The sequence below is a fragment of the Peromyscus maniculatus genome, chromosome 1 (assembly GCF_049852395.1).
Source record: "Peromyscus maniculatus bairdii isolate BWxNUB_F1_BW_parent chromosome 1, HU_Pman_BW_mat_3.1, whole genome shotgun sequence".
In the NCBI taxonomy this organism is placed as follows: domain Eukaryota; kingdom Metazoa; phylum Chordata; class Mammalia; order Rodentia; family Cricetidae; genus Peromyscus; species Peromyscus maniculatus.
In genome coordinates, this window is record NC_134852.1 from 181678724 (window position 1) to 181693199 (window position 14476).

A 14476-nucleotide genomic window follows, 5' to 3' on the forward strand; every position below is an offset into this window, starting at 1 on the left:
AGGCTTCCCTACTTCTGTTCTAGGAGAGCTCAGGTGATGGCCCCAGCCCTTTCCTTCTGTGTACTGTGGAAGTTCATCTACTTCAGCTTGCCAGCCTTAGCATAATACTTAGGTTAACACTTCTCTGCTCAATTGTCACACACATTTCTATTTGAAAATTTAAGGTTCTTTCCAGCTTAATGTGGGTGAATGGGGGAAAAGAAACTCATTTGCCATTCCCTGAGTTTTCCTCCTTGCCAATGTCCACGACTCTTCAAAAAAGATTTAGTATTTGTAATTATGTGTTTCATGTGTGTGTCTACCTGTGGGTATGTGCCTGTGAATGCAGGTGCTGGAGGAATTGAGAAGAGGGCATTGACTCTCCTGGAGCTGGAGTGAGAAGCCTCTGTGAGCGGTCAGTGTGGGTGCTGGGGACAGAACCCAGGGCCCTGGCAGCAGGAAATGCTCTTAACCACTTGAGCCGTCACTCCAGCACCAAACTCAGGGTTTCCAATACCTCGCTTAGATTTTGTACCTTGGAACTGTCTTTAGTTCAGACATGCTTTTTCTGGTTTTTCATACCTAAGTCAGCAGTAAATTCTGTTTGCTTTTTAAGGCAAAATAATCTTCCCCTTTACAGGTGAAAATACTTAATTTATCTGAGAGTTGGTTGAAAGCAGTGCTTCTCAAACTCTACTAGGCGCTTGTTTAAGCAGGGTGGTGGAGTTAAACAGTAATAATTGTAGACTCTTTACTCTGGAATTTGATTTGAAACATCCATAATAAAATGGCAAACTAGTTCCTCATTCCTAAAATCAATATAGTAATTCTTCCTGACTAAATAGAATTTTTTTTATGATACTTTTGTTTGAGAGGCATGTGTGGTGGTTTATATCCTACTGCCCTATTGACTGACTTTTCAAGCTTTCCTTGAAGATCTGTTGCCATGCAACTAGGAGATCATTCTCGAGTTTCCCAATGGAAGGGTCCTAGCTCATGTCTTCATTTACACTTCATGCTGCAGTTAGAATACTAGCCCTTTCCCTACTGCCCATGACCTCTTGACCTTCCGGGTTTCTCCATGTCCTTTTCCACCTTCTCTAGTGATGCCGGCTAGAGGACTAAAATGACCTCCAGTTAATTAGTTCTTGCAGAATAATTCAGTTTCTGTACTCATTGGTCACTAACCGCACAATGCTATGCTTTGTTCCCTCAAAACCAGGAAACTTGTTATTCCCACAGTCTAGCCAAGTGGCTCTACATAGTGCAACCCAGTAACTGTCGTTGGTTGTTTAACCTTTAAATACTACTAGGTGGCGAGGGAATGCTAAGAACACGTCTATACATTAGTATGATGAGTTTCTCTCCCCGAAATTTCAGGCTCGTGATGCAGAGAGCATAATGCTGAACCTTGCAGGACAGCTCATCATGATGCAGAGGGACAGGTCAGGCCCTCAAATCCGGGAAAAGGACAGTAACCCTAACCAAAGGAAACTCGTGAGTAAAAATGTAAGGCATTTCAAGCCCTGAGAAGTTATGAGGCTAGGCTTTATGAATAGAGAAATGTGAGGAGAAAGCAGTGTGTTGTGATTTAGAAGCTAAGAAAATATAAAATTCATCTTACAACTGGGCTAAGAGAGAAGACTGAAGGGCAAGTCCCAAAATAAGACAGTGTCTCGTTTTCCAGATATTCTACTGCTTAGGCACAGATTCGTCAATTCCACTTGTGTACTGGAAAATAAAGAGATTGCTACATAGGGTTTTGCTTTTATATTTCAATGCATATCCTTGGAAAGACTACTGCTGCTTTTATCTCTAATTCTAAATAAATGTCCCTACTTAAAAACAACAAGGAAAAACTAGTTCTGAAAGTGTACAAAGCTAGTACCTGTGAACTTAGTAGAACCTACATGTTCAATAGGAAAACCAAACCCAGCAATTCTTGTGTCTCCTCCTTCAGCTGCCGTTCTGTCCCCCAGTTGTGCTAGCCCAGTCGGTGGAAAATGTCTGGACTACCTGTCGAGCAAAGAAGCAAAAGCGTCACCTTCTGGAGGCCCTCTGGCTGAGCTGCGGTGGTGCAGGGATGAAAGTGTGGCTCCCCCTCTTTCCTAGGGATCACCGCAAGCCCCACTCTTTCTTGTCCCAGCGGATCATGCTGCCTTTCCACATCAACATTTACCCCCTGGCCGTGCTGTTTGAAGATGCACTGGTCCTTGGTGCTGTCAATGACACTGTACTCTATGATTCTTTGTATACACGGACCAGTGCTAGGGAGCAGCTGGAGGTGCTCTTCCCTTTCTGTGTTGTGGAGAGAACCTCTCAGATCTACCTCCACCATATCCTCCGTCAGCTTCTGGTCAGGAACCTTGGGGAGCAAGCCCTGCTGCTGGCCCAGTCCTGTGCTGCATTACCTTACTTCCCTCACGTGCTGGAGCTCATGCTCCATGAAGTGCTGGAAGAAGAAGCTACCTCACGGGAGCCCATTCCCGATCCTCTGCTTCCCACCGTGGCAAAGTTTATCACCGAGTTCCCCCTTTTCCTGCAGACAGTTGTGCACTGTGCCAGGAAGACTGAGTATGCTCTGTGGAATTACCTTTTTGCAGCTGTTGGAAACCCCAAGGACTTATTTGAGGAATGTTTGATGGCTCAGGATTTGGACACAGCTGCCTCTTACCTTATTATCTTACAGGTAACAGTTCTCCTTATAAAGGGATAAGAATTAGTGATCTTAGTTTAGAGGGGAAGGTATGTCCTATGATGGTGTTTATGGAGTTAATGGTCATATTTTCTCTATTGTGTTTATCTTTCATTTTGAAGAGCTAAAGCTTGCCAAATGACCACAGATTTCCTTGAATGTTATAAAAGTTACATTACAAAAGTATTTTGGCTGTTTATCCCTAAATAGACCTAAAACAGATTAATGATTTTAGAATATAGTTTTAAGTAAGACTGAAGGTGTAAAGGAGTGTTGTAGCTGGAGTTTTCCTGCCTGGCCCACAGTCAGGACAAATCTCTCTTACCTGCCAGTCCCACAGCCACCAAGACCCAACCAAGTAAACACACAGAGACTTATATTACTTACAAACTGTATGGCCGTGGCAGGCTTCTTGCTAGCTGTTCTTATATCTTAAATTAACCCATTTCTATTCATCTATAAGTTGCCACGTGGCTTACCGGAATCTTAACATGTTGTTTTTCATCATGGCGGCTGGCAGCATCTCTCTGTCTCAGCCTTGGCCAGGCAGGAAAACTCTAGCTACAGAGAGAGAGAGGGAGAGGGAGAGAGAGAGTGTGTGTGAGTGTGTGTATGTGTATGTGCTCGCACACACATACATTCAGGTATACACATACTTTGGCATGCATGTGAAAGAGAAATCTCTAGTAGTGAGCCTTACCTTCAACCTTGTTTGAGACAGCGTGTGTCCAGCCTTTTACTACTGTAGAAGCCAGGAGAGTTCTGTGCTTCTGCAGATTCTCCTGTCTCCACCTCCCATTTATCAGTTGGGCTCCATGAGACTACAGAGGTATGAACTGCTGTGTCAGGCATTTTTTTTTTTTTTTTACAGATTCTGAATTCATGTTATCAGGCTTGCATAGTAAGAAATTTACCCACTGAGCCATCTCAGCTGAATTTTTTTTATTATACGTAATATATATATGATGTACATGTTCCATTAGAAATACTACATTAGACTGATGTAAGAAACAGTAACAGTGAAAAACATAGTACTTTGGACATTAGTGCATCATTACCCACAAGAATAGATTTTTTTTCTTACAATGTGAAATTGCTGAAAGGATTCTGAATAACTTTAATACAGCATCCAATCTTAGCCTTTCTATGGACAGCCAAGAAGGTTCAGGACTGCCACAATAATGACCTTCATAACACATTTTTCTCAAAATATTGAGACCCTGGAAAATTCATTTCATTATATATCTGATAAAAGGGCTAGAAAGTTTGTTACTACTGTAAATCTGATGTGGATTTCAAAGGCTACACTAAAGTTCTTTCTTTTATACAACAAGCTAACATAAACCCAGTTTGAATCTCAGACTGAAGCAAACTTTTGATGACATTATTTAACTTCATGACAATGAACGGAAACCAGAGGAGATACTCAAGCAGAGGCTCGTGGCCCTGAGCTTCTGGGATTCATTTGGCTAGTCGGTCCTAATGTTCATAAAAAGAAAGTCCGGGTAGCTGTGTTCTCCTTCTGCTGACCCTTGTTGCTCTCCCATTGTGGAGTTGGGGACTTCCTCCCTCAGACTGCCTAGGTTGGTGGGAAAGGGGCGGTGAGGAAGCTCAGCCTGCAGGCAGCTTTTCTGCAGGGCCAGAGTGTGAAGGCAGTGCAGGCCATGCCCAGTGGGTGATAGTGCTGCCTGGTCCTGCTGGAGCAAACCTTTTGTCAGCTCTTCAGAAGACACTGTAGGAGACAGATCAAGTGTCTTGGAGTCAGGCAATACTAGATTGATGTTGCTTTTCTATTGACCTTAAACAATTGAGAGACCTTTGTTTTTTCTTACCCTGTCAACTGGGAATGATGTAACTTTTTACAGTAAAGAGAAAGGAAGGCACGAGGAATGTAAGCTGTGTCTGGTCACCTAACACGGAGCAGTGCAGTGAGTCATGGAAGGACACTCCTAGCGAGCAGCTGCCTCTTTCCCCATGCGGTCCTTTAACTGCTCCGTTTAGTCTCAGCATTCAACTGCTCCCAGCCAGCTAACTCCTTGGGCTGAGGGAAGTATCGAGAAAAGAACCGCTCTGTCTTCCAGATTGTATCCTATAAATGGACTGTCGTCTTCCTTGTTCTTTGTGTAGAATATGGAAGTCCCTGCAGTTAGCAGGCAGCATGCCACCCTCCTGTTCAACACAGCACTGGAACAAGGCAAATGGGACCTGTGTCGACATATGATTCGATTTCTTAAAGCCATTGGTTCTGGAGAAGCTGAGACCCCTCCCTCCACACCTACAGCTCAGGTTAGTTGCAGAATTGTACAGCTTCTTTAGGGCATACACCCACAGGGCATCTTTGGCTAAAACTACTGTATGCTGTGTGTGACCGCAGGAGCCCAGTTCAAGTGGAGGATTTGAGTTCTTCAGGAATCGGAGCATCAGTTTATCTCAGTCAGCTGAAAATGTTCCTCCTGGTAAATTCAGCTTACAGAAAACACTAAGTATGCCATCTGGTCCTTCTGGAAAAAGGTAAAAGAATAAAGAACAATTACAGTTTTCAGAGCATTGCATTTCAAGGCATTTGTATAATTAAGTCTTAAGAGAATATTTAATTCAGTTGCAAATCATTTTTTTATTTGCAAAAGACTTAGAGAAGGTGTCTTTTTATCTTTTTCTTTCCTGTTAAGTTCACTCCTGTTCTGTGTAAGTTTTATGCCTTTGTACTAAAGTAACTCTAGATGCACTTGTTCTAAATGTAATGAATGTAAATTAACATCATTCTGATGACAGAGGACCAGAACAAAATGTTAGGTATTGGGAAAGCTAAAGGACTGGAGCATTCTGAAGACAGACTACATCTCTCCTAATGGAAAACTGTCTGGCAGTGTGGCTGTGGACTCAGAGCGATGGTGACAGATGGGTGGGATTTTCTCTGGCTTGTGAATTCCTTCCATTGCTTCTGGTGTTCCCTGTTCTTGGCAATTAGGTTTTCTCCTCCCTAGGTGTTTCTTTTATGTTATTTACATTTTTACTGCAATTCTGGGCACATATTATGATATTTTACTTTTTATCCTGTCTCTGGCCATTAACACTCCTCCCCCAATACAAACACACTGTAAAACACAGCTGTGGTGGACTCTCAACAATTGCCAACCATACTCTGAGTTTAAATATTGGTTAATACCTTACCAAGAGCTCAAATGCCAGGCACTGTTCCATGCATTTGCATATTTAGGTCTTAATCCTTAAAATTCTGGGGTTGTTAATCATTGTGCAGGTGAAAAAACAGAGGCTCAGAAAAAGACGATTACGTTCACACGACTAATCGAAAGTGGAGTAAAGTCTGAATTTGAGAAGGCCTGCTTCCGATGCCAGGCTCTCTGCTGCTCTCTGCTTCTCACTTTGAACCCACTACTCAATTACCAAACTGGCTACACACTTACTCATATCTATGAGAGATGATAAACTATATTTACTTGTCATTAATTTTTATAAGTTTTGTTTTCATATATCTAGATAACTCAAGTAGAAAGGTTTTCTTTTATATTTTCCCCTCTTTTATTGGGATTTACAAATGCATTATTTGTTTACTCTACTTTTCCCCCTTCAATTATACACCACCTCTTCCTGGTCTGACTTCTTTTGCCTCCTATTTATTCTTATTCCATATATTCGATCCTATATATTAAGAGATAACTTTGTACCTGGCAAGGTTATGCACACCTTTAGTCCCAGCACTCGGGAGGCAAAGACAGGATGATCTAGCTTTGTGAGTTCGAGGCCAACCTGTCTATATAGTGAATTCCAGGACTACATAGTAAGACCCTGTCTCAGAATTTAAAAATGTCTTATGTTTAATAGGTTGTGGTATGATATAGAGAAGCCCTGAAGTTTTTCTTCCTGTTCAGGCACAGTTAAATATTAGATCTCTTATTTCCTTTTCAACTTTTATCAATGCTTCCTGAAAGTGTGTAGAGTTCTTCAGCGGGTTGTTCCTTAGCTTTCTTCTGTTTCTTACAGATGGAGCAAAGACAGTGACTGTGCTGAGAACATGTATATTGACATGATGCTGTGGAGACATGCTCGGCGTCTCTTAGAAGATGTGCGGTTAAAGGACCTTGGCTGCTTTTCAGCCCAGCTAGGCTTCGAACTAATCAGTTGGCTTTGCAAAGAACGTACTCGAGCTGCTCGTGTAGACAACTTTGTAGTAGCCCTGAAGAGACTTCACAAGGATTTCCTGTGGCCATTTCCCATTATCCCGGCCTCTTCTATCAGTTCCCCTTTCAAAAATGGAAAGTGCCGAACAGGTAATGTGGAATTCTGACAGTTTTACAAAAATTGTATTTTATTTTAGATATTTAGACATGTTACCATTGGTAGACAGTCAAGGAACTCTTTTCATTCAAATTTAAGCAAATAAAAGCCAACTTTTTGTACATTAGTTGGAACATTCACCATTTGGCCAAAGATACATATCAAATAGAGACTATTATCTCTTAAGTCTTTTGGGCTTGAAGTTGAACTCACAGATGTAACCATTATTAAATTATGAACAGGTTTAAAACTGTCTGAATGTAGAAGCTCCTGTATTGACCTTACTGCGGCAAAGAATCCAAACTGAGTCAGTAGGGAGCCTCAAATGAACTCAGCTATGCCTGCCTGAGAGAACTCATCCCAGGTGATGAGTGTCTGTGACAATCGTGCCATTTTCTGAACTTGGAGAGGAAAAAGTGAAACCGTGTTTGAGTAAAAGAAAAAAGTTTGTAAATTCAGATATTTTTCCAGTTATTAAAACAAAACCATTTTATCGTGGTGTTTGGAAACTTTGGGTTTGTAGGAACCAAGCAAGTCACTTAGATCAAGAGACTAAATCGTGGCCTAGGTACAGTAAGAGACATAAGATGGCTCAGAAATAGTCTTTCCCATAATTTCACATCCCTAGTTTGGAATAATGATACCATATGTGATGATTGGCTTTGAACTGATCATATTTGGAATGGCAATACACCTTTTTTTTGCTTCTGGACTTACCATGCAGTAGGAGAACAGCTGTTAAAGTCTCAGTCAGCTGACCCTTTCATAACCCCTGAGATGGATGCTGGCATCTCTAACATCCAACGAAGTCAGAGCTGGCTCAGCAACATCGGCCCCACCCATCATGATGCAGACATAGCCTCATCCCCTGGACCACAAATGCAAGATGCTTTCCTGTCACCATTATCTAATAAAGGTATATATCTAATAAAGGAACAAACTTCTTGAGTTTTTGTTTGGGAAGAGATCGTGTGCCATAGCATTTCCAAGATATAACATCATACTTTTTTGAATGTCCTGAAGAATTAGTCTTTAAACATCTGCCTATAGAGATAGATAAGGACAAATTGGCTTTAACAATGCTTTATCATATATATTTTAGTTATATGAAATACAGGTCAGCACTGTGTAAATTTTTGCAATCAAGTTTTTTAGTTTATATTTATTGTGTATGTGTGTCTGTTATGTGTGTGGGAGAATACACATGTGGAAGTCAGAGGACAACTTTGTGTGATTCTCTCCTTCAATCTTTTTGTGAGTTTCTGAGATCAAACTCTGGTTGTCTGTAGGGCTTGTATTATGTGGTGGCAAGTGCCTTTACTCTCTGAGCCATCTTGTTGACCCTTTGCTATTAATTTTGATAAGGAAATACTATCTTTGAATTCCAGGTGATAAAATGTCATCATCATATTAGGAATTCTATTGTAGAATAAGTAGACTTTTGTCATAAAAATGTACTTTGATCACTAGTTTTTGTTTCATTAATAAAGTTTATGAAAATTCTTTTTCATTTATTATATATAATTTTCATTTTACCTCTTGGCTTTCAAAGCCTGAAATACTATGTGGCCATTTTACAAAAACGTGCCAATGTCTGCTCTACAGTAATTGTTAAACCACAAGCAGAAAAGATTTGAAGCCATGTGTGCTGCTGTGGGATTATAAAATACAAAAGCTTCAATAGTAATTGGGCTTTGTTTTTGTTTTGTTTTTTTCTGTGGAGGAGGGGATAGCCAATACTTGGGATCGAACCTAGGACCTCCTGCATGCTAAATAAGCATACGTCACTGAACTATACCTCAAGCCCTCCCCTTTATTTTTTTATTTGTTTTTTGTTTTTTATTATATTTTAAATCTTGAGATAGGGTCTTACTAAGTTTTTGATTCTGCCCTTTATCCTCCTGTCTCAGCCACCCAAGAAATTGAGACTATATATCTGCTCTACAAGCCCAGATTAATTTTTTCCTGTTTTCTTAGTAGTCAAGTATTTACCTAGTCTTGAGCTACCATTTTGTCATCACTGTTACTGAAGCTTCTGTTGTGGGTGAAGGCTTCTAACTGCTATTCTAATTGTAAAATTAGAATGTTTTCCCATCTTAAGGCATATAATTTATTTTTATTGCCTTGCTAGCTCTTAAAATATATGTGTTGTTCATATAATGGCTGTTTTAGCAAGATTGTTTTCATTTTGAAATCTTGAGGAGCAATCAGCATTTAGGAAATCACTAATATTTATAACGAAAGGCAGATACTCACTTATGAAATGAAAAGCTCTTTCTTAACTTCTGAAACTTCTTCATCAGGTGATGAATGCAGCATTGGTTCAGCCACAGACTTGACTGAAAGCAGCTCCATGGTGGATGGAGACTGGACAATGGTGGATGAAAATTTCTCCACACTCAGTTTGACTCAGTCTGAGTTGGAGCACATCTCCATGGAGTTGGCAAGTAAAGGCCCTCATAAATCTCAAGTTCAGCTTCGGTGAGTTTCTCAGATTGTTGAAAACACAAAAACTTAGCCAGGATTCTGTGTGCAGGTAGAAATTGGAGCTACTTTCTTAGTACTTACTGCCCTTTGTGTATCAACAGATCTCTTTCATAAAAATCATTCTTTTGTTGCTTTATATATAGTTATTTGCTGCACATTTTCATGGAGGCAGGATGTCTGGATTGGTGTGTTGTCATTGGCCTGATTCTCCGAGAATCCTCAGTAGTCAATCAGATTCTGAGTATTGCCCAGTCCTCAGAGATGGATGGAGAGATGTTACAGAACATAAAAACAGGGCTGCATGCTGTGGACCGATGGGCCTCTACAGACTGGTAAGTGCTGGTTTCCACCCCCACTCTACCCCACCCCACCCCACCCCCAAAAAACCAACTTATAACTCATTCATTTTAGAGGTTTTTAAGTGTGTGGAACTAAAAATGCTTTCATGTTTATGTTTTAAAGTCATTTTCTCTAACCATTGTGTCCTCGGCCATTTGAATGGGTACTGTCCATTGACTAGTTTATAGTGTTGGTTAGTTTATAATGTGGAAGCATATGCTGGCTTATGATTGACACCATACAAGTGGTGGAAGAATGAGACTGGGACTTAGATGGTAGTTGTGTGGTTAAAATAAAGTCTGCATGAAAAGACAGGTTATGAGTCTAGATCAATTTCAACACTCGGTGTCAGTTGCTAGCATCTCCAGGTTAGAAGTAGTGGGTGGTAGCTGAGAGGGCATGTCTTTGTCAGCAGTCATGTACAGATTTGGAGCTGTTTACTTCCCTTACTTACCAAATGTATTTCAGTTAGATAGTTTTCAAATGATCCCTTTGGGTCTAAAATCTATTATTCCTTGTTTCTAATTGTAATACTAATTTTGAAATAACAGTCCTTGCCCTTACTACTAAGAAACTAAAGACTGCACTGATGTCCGTTATAAGTTTATCTAAGCACTCATGTGTGTATGCCATTGTACCTGTGTACACATGCAGAAGACAGAGGTCAGCTTCAGGTGCCATCCCACAGGAGCTGTGCACCTTGTTTTTCGATAGGGTTTCTCACTGGGATCTGGGGCTCACTGATTTGGGTGGGCTGGCTGTCCAGCACGCCTCCAGAAACCTTATCTGTGCCTTCTCAGCACCACCACACCAGCTTTTTATGTGGGTGCTAGGGCTTGAGATCAAGACCTCAGGCCTGCACAACAAGTCTGTTATTGACTGAGCTATCTCCCCAGCCCCTCTACCAAGTCTTTGAATTACAACAGATGACAACTAATTTCCCCCCTTTCCTCAGCCCTGGATATAAGCCATTCTTAAACATCATTAAGCCACAACTGCAGAAGCTCAGCGAAATAACAGAAGAGCAGGTCCAGCCTGACACCTTTCAGCCAATAACAGTGGGTAAGACTCCTGAACAGAGCAGCCCCAGAGCAGAGGAGAGCAGGGGCTCTTCCAGCCGAGCAAGCATCTCTCAGAGTGAGACTGGGAGTAACAGCGTGGTCAGCCGAAAAGAAGAGGACACAACACAAGCAGATGAGGAAGAGCCATTTCAGGATGGGGCTTATGACTGTTGTGTGTCCTGACAGCAGCAAGGAACATCATAACAGGCAGTATTATCACAGCAGCATGCAACTGAGTACATGCTGACCTGGCTGAATGACCGAACAGGTAAAAGAACAAGGGTCAGAAACTCTTTCGTAAAGTATTATATTTTAATGAACTCTTCCACTAAATCTCTTTGACTCCATGAAAAATGTGGTATCAAAGCATCTTTCATAAGAAAAATGTAAGCTGCACTAGAAAGTAATGAGCATAATATACATATACACGTAGAGTATTTTTGTTTTATTCACAACAGATTAGTAGTTCTTAGTGTGTAGGGATTATTTTGCCCCAGGTGAGCTTTTTCACTACTTATAGCTTATATATTTTCTGGTTCGGTGTATGTCTAGGCTGGTTTTGTTTTTGTGGGGTGGGTTGTTTTTTAACTTTCTTTTAAATAAATGCTAAGGTGCTTGCTATAGCTCATCAGGTACCTGAGCTACTTGTTTGCTTCCTTGTATAGTCAGCTGGACTCTAGTCAGTACTCTGAATAGATGCTACTCTCACACAGTGTGGTTCATGGACAAAGACTTCTTGGATTTAGTACTCTGTTCTCTAGCAGTCCTGAACCGATGGAAGCTGTACCTGTGAGTTAATGTGCCTGTTTGAGCAAGCTTAATTCCTACTCGATCAGTGTGGACAGAGGGTGAGGGGTTCTTGTCAATTATGCTGACACCACTAAATTTTTGTATCAAAGAACTGTATCTTTTTGTGAATACTCTTATGTAAATATATGCAAAGGCACTGTCCATATTTTTAAGGCATGTATTATAATCTGTAAGGTTTTATGCTGGATTCTGCATGACTATACTCACTCTTGGAATAAAGACTTGTTCTTCTTTCCAAAATGAGAGGTCTTTATAGAGACAGGTTTATTGGCTCAGCTGTAAAGTAGTAGTAGTCCCACTGATCATGAAGTGGAAGAGGTTTTGTGCAAATTAATGTAGTTTCTTATTTATTGCTTTTGTAAATTGAATAAAAATGGGCTTTTATGTAAATAGACTGGGATCCTGTATTATCAACTACTAAAAATTAGTCTGTAAATTCTTCATTGTAAAGTTTAAAAATATTTTATGTATTTCTAGACATGACTTAAATTTTAGTTTTCGTACATTATGAAAGCAGAACTACATATTCAGTTGCTTCAGACTAAACACATACCCACCATATGTAATTCTAAATAATAACAGTATTAATTTAGATAGCTTATTTGTACTGTGCAATTTGAACAAGGAATGCAATGTTATTTTTTATGAAATCTTGTTTATTTTTATAACAATGTATTTGATGTGGACCAAATTCATACCACTATGTAAAACAGCCTCTTATAGTGCAGATATAGCTTAGAAATAAAACTCAGCCCTCTATTCTACTTTTTAAAGAGACAGATTTAGTCTTCTTAGGCAACAATCTTTAGAGGGAAGCTCAAAATTATTTTGAAATTACTTCAAATTTCACCAACTATTTAAAATTATTGAATTTGGTAATTTACTGTTATTTACTTTCTACATTAGAAGTGCAATAATTTTACATAATAAAACTCCTGAGTGGGTAAAATATGTGACTCTTGTTACCTGGTCCTTCTGGTGCTACTTTATTTAAGTCGTCTTAAACCATCACCTTGTTCTGAACTTTAAAATACAGAATAAAGTTTCCTGTGTAAGTACATGTAGTGCAGCAAGCAAACAAAACAAAGCTGAAGTTTCTTCTGTCTCATCCCATTAGGGAGAAGAGCCAGCATTTCTTTTGTGTTATGTCAATTTCTAGTGTGACTATTTAGTTAATAAAAACAAGTTACCATCATAAGCAGCAAATTTCAAATGTCTTAAATGGCTGCTGCTGCTGAGTTAATCTCACTTTTTTTGGTGGTGGTGGGGCAGCATTAAAGATGAGCCTAGGGCCCCTAACCAAGTCCTTCACTAGTAAGTCACATCCCTGCCCCCCCACCCTTTTTTTTTTTTTTTTTTTTTTTTTTTGAGGCAGAGCCTTGCCCAAGCTGCATAGCAATCTGTAACTTGTCGGTTACTGCTTCAGTTGCTGGGATTCTAGAATTGTGTGCTGCCGTGCCCAATCATCTCTCCTCACCTCCAATCTGAACAGCTGGGTCAGGGTTATTAATGCTTCTCCTGTGGTTCGGGCTGGGAATGACTCTTTGATGAAATGTACAGTGTCTAACTAGTAGAACTAGGAAACACCAAGGCAAGAAAGTTGGTGAGCTTAAGAAAACTATTCTTTGGTGGTTAGATACTTTTTTAAAAATTTTGTTTTGCTGTATTGTTTGGTTCAAAACATATCAACTGTGTAAGCCATATATTTAATGAGCTTAAATACTCGGCATAACTATTTGAAAGTTAATATATATGGTTAAATATCTTGCTGATACCAAAACAAATCACTTGGGGATTAAAAACCACCTTTGCTTGTGATTAAAGTTGCTGCTGCTTCTGTACTGTGTACCCCTCACCCCTTGGTAAGGTAATAAAACTATGACATGAACTTTTGTTTCCTTATCTCAGGCTAACGGCACAAAAAAATAAGGGTATGTATTAAAATGCCACAAAAAATAATTTTCATTTTACAGTCCCACCATTTACATTCTTCTGAATGAAGTACAGTTCAGACAAATATATTTAAAATATTTATATGTAGATACAAAGTGGGAACATCTAAGTGCCTGATGACAGAATATTGAACCATTCATAACATGGGCGTACAAGTTCAAATACAGTGAAGAAATGATAGAAAATTATGCACACCATGTAATCACCAAACAGAAGTATACAGGAAACTAGGTGTCTTCCCTGGTAGGTAAATTGAAAATGATTAGCACAGTCCTTAAATATGCTTTGTGGATTTCCTTATTCCAGACATTTCCAAACAGAAACATCTAGTACGTGGGTGTTTATTACCTTGGCATTATGTTTTCAAAATTCTTTATGTATAGTATCTACTTTACTTTTTTTAAAGCTAAGTAATGCTGTCGTGTAGATATGTTTACTATCCATTTTAAAGGTTACAGTTTGAGTTTTCAATTTTAGAATGTAACACTAAAACATTCACATAGCAGTTCTCCCTTACCCTGTTTTGTCTTCAACAGAGGCCCAAAAAGTACTAAATCTAAAATACAGACATAAACAATTTCTAAATTTTTAATAGCTTTTATTATAGCACACTGTTATACCTATTTCTTGTTGTACCTAACTCAAAACTTTTATCATAGATGTATATATAGGGAGAAAGTATCATGTATCTAAGGCTTCAGGAACCCACTGAGAATCTTGGATCATATTTCCATAGAAAAGGAAGAGGATTTGGGGAACCAGGATGTGTTTTCAGTTCTCTGTATGATGGATGATAGAGTGACTATGTCCTTGGGCAAATGCCAAGTTCTATATGCCAGGGTGCCTACACTAAAGT

General features: G+C 39.6%; 2 protein-coding genes across 8 annotated transcripts in view; one reads left to right on the forward strand and one right to left on the reverse strand.

Annotated features, from left to right (window-relative positions):
* The window catches only part of Ric1 (RIC1 partner of RAB6A GEF complex), a 99398-nt gene extending 85843 nt beyond the window's left edge, over window positions 1-13555 (forward strand). For 3 of the 5 annotated variants that reach the window (XM_076561986.1, XM_076561996.1, XM_076562004.1), the window contains 9 exons: window positions 1360-1488; window positions 1940-2668; window positions 4802-4960; window positions 5049-5185; window positions 6677-6963; window positions 7695-7886; window positions 9274-9451; window positions 9601-9789; window positions 10752-13555. In XM_076561986.1, the coding sequence (XP_076418101.1) occupies window positions 1360-1488; window positions 1940-2668; window positions 4802-4960; window positions 5049-5185; window positions 6677-6963; window positions 7695-7886; window positions 9274-9451; window positions 9601-9789; window positions 10752-11040 (2289 nt within the window). In that variant the 3' untranslated portion in view covers window positions 11041-13555. Of the gene's footprint in view, window positions 1-1359; window positions 1489-1939; window positions 2669-4801; window positions 4961-5043; window positions 5186-6676; window positions 6964-7694; window positions 7887-9273; window positions 9452-9600; window positions 9790-10751 lie in introns of all 5 variants that reach the window. The other 2 variants (XM_076561992.1, XM_076562000.1) reach the window with 2 other exon arrangements.
* The window catches only part of Ermp1 (endoplasmic reticulum metallopeptidase 1), a 58463-nt gene continuing 47588 nt past the window's right edge, over window positions 3602-14476 (reverse strand). For all 3 annotated transcript variants that reach the window (XR_013048061.1, XR_013048058.1, XR_013048057.1), the window contains one exon: window positions 3602-5175. The gene's annotated coding sequence lies outside the window, so the exon portion shown is untranslated. The remainder of the gene's footprint in view (window positions 5176-14476) is intronic.